The following is a 3234-nucleotide window of genomic DNA, read 5'->3' on the forward strand; positions in this document are numbered from 1 at the left end:
TAAGTGAAGATATTAGTTTTAGCTTATCGCTCTTATAGTTTTAATTTCTGTCAGGAGTAAATACTTAACTGCAACCTTGTGTATTTCATGTTTTGTTTTTGGTGTTGGTCTGCAAATTATTCAAGTCACCTGACTTGCCTGTGCATAATTGTAATAAGTTAAAATCAAATGTATTAATTTCTACTTACAACCATTTAACTATCAATAATCTATTTATACTAAAAATTAATAAGTCACTATGAGTGGGAAAGATACCATACCAGTGTTTCCTTCCAGAATGTAAGAAATTTATATTCGTTGTGAAATGTTACCCCCCAAAAATTGTGATGTTATATTCATTGTTTCATCAATTTTGACCCATTTTTTTTTTTGTAATTTAATAAATATATCATGTTTATTATTTTGAGTATTAGATAAGACAATAAATATTTTGCACTTATTTCCAAGCAAATTTTCCTCTTAATATCACCCTTTTATTTCTTGATTATTGCTTATATGATCGACTTCTCCAATCTTTTTCTTCACTTTTTTAAATATCTTGAACTTATCCTATGCTTTATTCAAAAACTTCTGTTACTTTTAAAGCTGCTAACATGTAAACTCTCTTTCATTTTGAAAATGAACAAATATTTGCATAAACAGTAGGTCTTTTATCCATGTTTGTGAATTCTTTTTATGGGAGAGATTTTCGTATCCTGATTTGTGGATTTTTTTTTTCAAGTCAAATAAGCTATATATTTAATGATTATTGTGCGAATTATATTTTGGGTTTGTATAATTTTGTATATCTTTTGTTATTTTGCTTAATCTTGCTTAGGGGTCATTCAAGTATTATGTAAACATATTTTTAGTAATTTAGGAAACCGCTCCCACCTTTTTAGCAAAAACAAGCAAATTGCATTACCCTTCATACATATGTAGGAAGGTCAATCTACCTTTAATGTAATAGACTAATTTTAGGGTTAAAATTAAATAAAAGATGTAATTTTGCAGAAAACTAAATCAACATTTTCATTAAATTTATAAAATTTGAAAAAAAGAATATCTTTTATGTTCAAAATTTTTGATCTCTGAAACATTTTGAAGAATTTTTTCTTGGACTCTTCTTTCCCAGAATTTAATTTCAATCAACATTTATGAAGTGTTTTTGCATTTTATAAAAATTTTAAAGATTTTGGGATTATGTCTAACCTAAGCATTGCTTATACCTCTTATCCTTGTTGTCAGCAAATCACAAATCCTACCTTTGGTGTATGCTTTTCTATTGTTTGAATAGACATTTTAATTTTGATCTCAAGCAGGAATCATATGACATAACGAAATAAATTTTGACTTTGTAAAATTTAATTGTAAAATTGTGATTGTATAAATTTAATATCCCTGTATAAAGATGTTGCAGTTAGTGTACTAAATACTTAATAAGTACTGACTCATTATACCTGTCAAGAAAACAGCTCAAACTTTTTGACATATTATTTCATTAAATCTAACAATATGTACAGCATTGATTACTGCTTTATCTAGATAGTATGCACCACAATTTACTATAGGATTTTTTTTTTTTTTTAAATTGATAATCTCTCAAATCCTGCATGCTTTAAGAATGATTAAGAATTAATTGCTTCTTTAAGATTTGTAAAATCAAGCACTTAAAATTTCCCAATTTCAGGGCTATGACTGTGATGAAAGGTCGTCTAAAAGCCGCTCAAAAAGGACATGGTCTTTTAAAGAGAAAGGCAGATGCTTTGCAAATGAGGTTTCGTATGATTCTCAAAAAGATTGTTGAGGTATGATAATTTTTATTTATAGAACTTTGTGAAAGAAATTCTAGGTGATATTTTTCCAGATTTAAAAACAGCAGCGCTAGAAGATGTAGCGAAGCCACCTGACACTCTAAACTTTTAATTTTATTAAAAACTATAGTGTTTGAATGTTTAAAAAAAATAAATTATTCAGTTATTTATATTTTGTTGAAAAGTTTAGAGTGTCATGATGTACCTTATACCACTAAGCTCTCCAATTGTTGATAGTCTTATTTGATAATTATGGTTGTTTTAGAGTATACCTATTATATTTTATGATGATACGACTTATGCTTTATTTTTGAAACCATATATAAAAACTCATTGACTGATAGGTATATTCAAAATTTTAACAATAGAAAAAATGCATTTTTTCTAGCTTAATATTTTTTTTATTTGAATTCATTTATTCTTTGTTATAATGTCTATCATTTATTTCATTTGAGTTAAAAAAAAATTTACTTTAAGATTTGAAATAATCGAATAACTGAAGAAAGAATAAAATTTTTCTTTTTAGTTAATGGCAATCCTGTAAATTTAATATTGTATGTAGTCTATACATTTTAAAATTACCTCTATGTAAATTGCTCTGTTATCGTAAAGAAAAATACATAGAACCTCTTTTGCTATTCCATTAATGTGATGTTGTTATATTGCCCATTAGAACGAATGTCTGAACAAAGTTGCAATAAATCAGAGATATCTTTGAAAAATATAATTTATTTTTGAAATTTAAGATTCAATTAAAAAATTCTGATTTGTCTCAAAGAAGTACTACCATTAATTTAAAACAAAATTGAGTGCGTGACCTGGGGATCCAAGCCTTGTTCCCTAAATATTTTTTTTTTCATCTGTAGAATTGTTTACTAAAATCATAAGTTAACAAAAGTTGAAATAAATATAAGCTCAAAACTACTAATTATATCATTAATCAATCTATCTACCAATTATATATATCCAGGGTTCCCACGGTCCTTGAGAGTCCTTGAAATTTTTTTTGCTAAATTTAGGTCCTTGAAAGTGCTTGAAAAACGTCTTAGGTCCTTGAAAAACTTGATAGGTCCTTGAATTTGTCCAAAACTGCCGGCGGCCCTTTATATAAAACACCCGCGGATCTTTCTTGTTCTTTCTGTTTTGTTCCCGAGCTCTCTCACGTGGTTTTTAACGCCACCGTTTCTAATCGGGCCTAGTGTCTTGGTGTCTGCCAAGCGCGTGGAGCACAGCAGACAATCAATGTGTTCGGGGCGAGACTCCACTTCATCTTCTGTTGCATATGCTTAGATCTTCTCTTTTCTTATCGAAACTGGAATAATCTCGAATTTCGTAACAATATGTACCTTGTAGTTTTCAATAAATTTGCCGTTTTACCATCCGCACTTGTCCTTACGTTTGCGTCATTTCAAAACTTTATTGTAAAGCGTATTCGCAAAGG

General features: G+C 28.4%; 1 protein-coding gene across 1 annotated transcript in view; it reads left to right on the forward strand.

The window, feature by feature from the left end:
- The first annotated feature begins 30 nt into the window (after positions 1–30).
- The window catches only part of LOC107446071 (Vacuolar H[+] ATPase 36kD subunit 3), a 15141-nt gene continuing 11937 nt past the window's right edge, over positions 31–3234 (forward strand). Inside the window, exons 1-2 of the mRNA XM_071179618.1 lie at positions 31–279; positions 1670–1787. Of these exons, the coding sequence (XP_071035719.1) occupies positions 239–279; positions 1670–1787 (159 nt within the window). The 5' untranslated portion in view covers positions 31–238. The remainder of the gene's footprint in view (positions 280–1669; positions 1788–3234) is intronic.

This window comes from Parasteatoda tepidariorum, chromosome 1 (assembly GCF_043381705.1).
Source record: "Parasteatoda tepidariorum isolate YZ-2023 chromosome 1, CAS_Ptep_4.0, whole genome shotgun sequence".
NCBI classification, from domain to species: domain Eukaryota; kingdom Metazoa; phylum Arthropoda; class Arachnida; order Araneae; family Theridiidae; genus Parasteatoda; species Parasteatoda tepidariorum.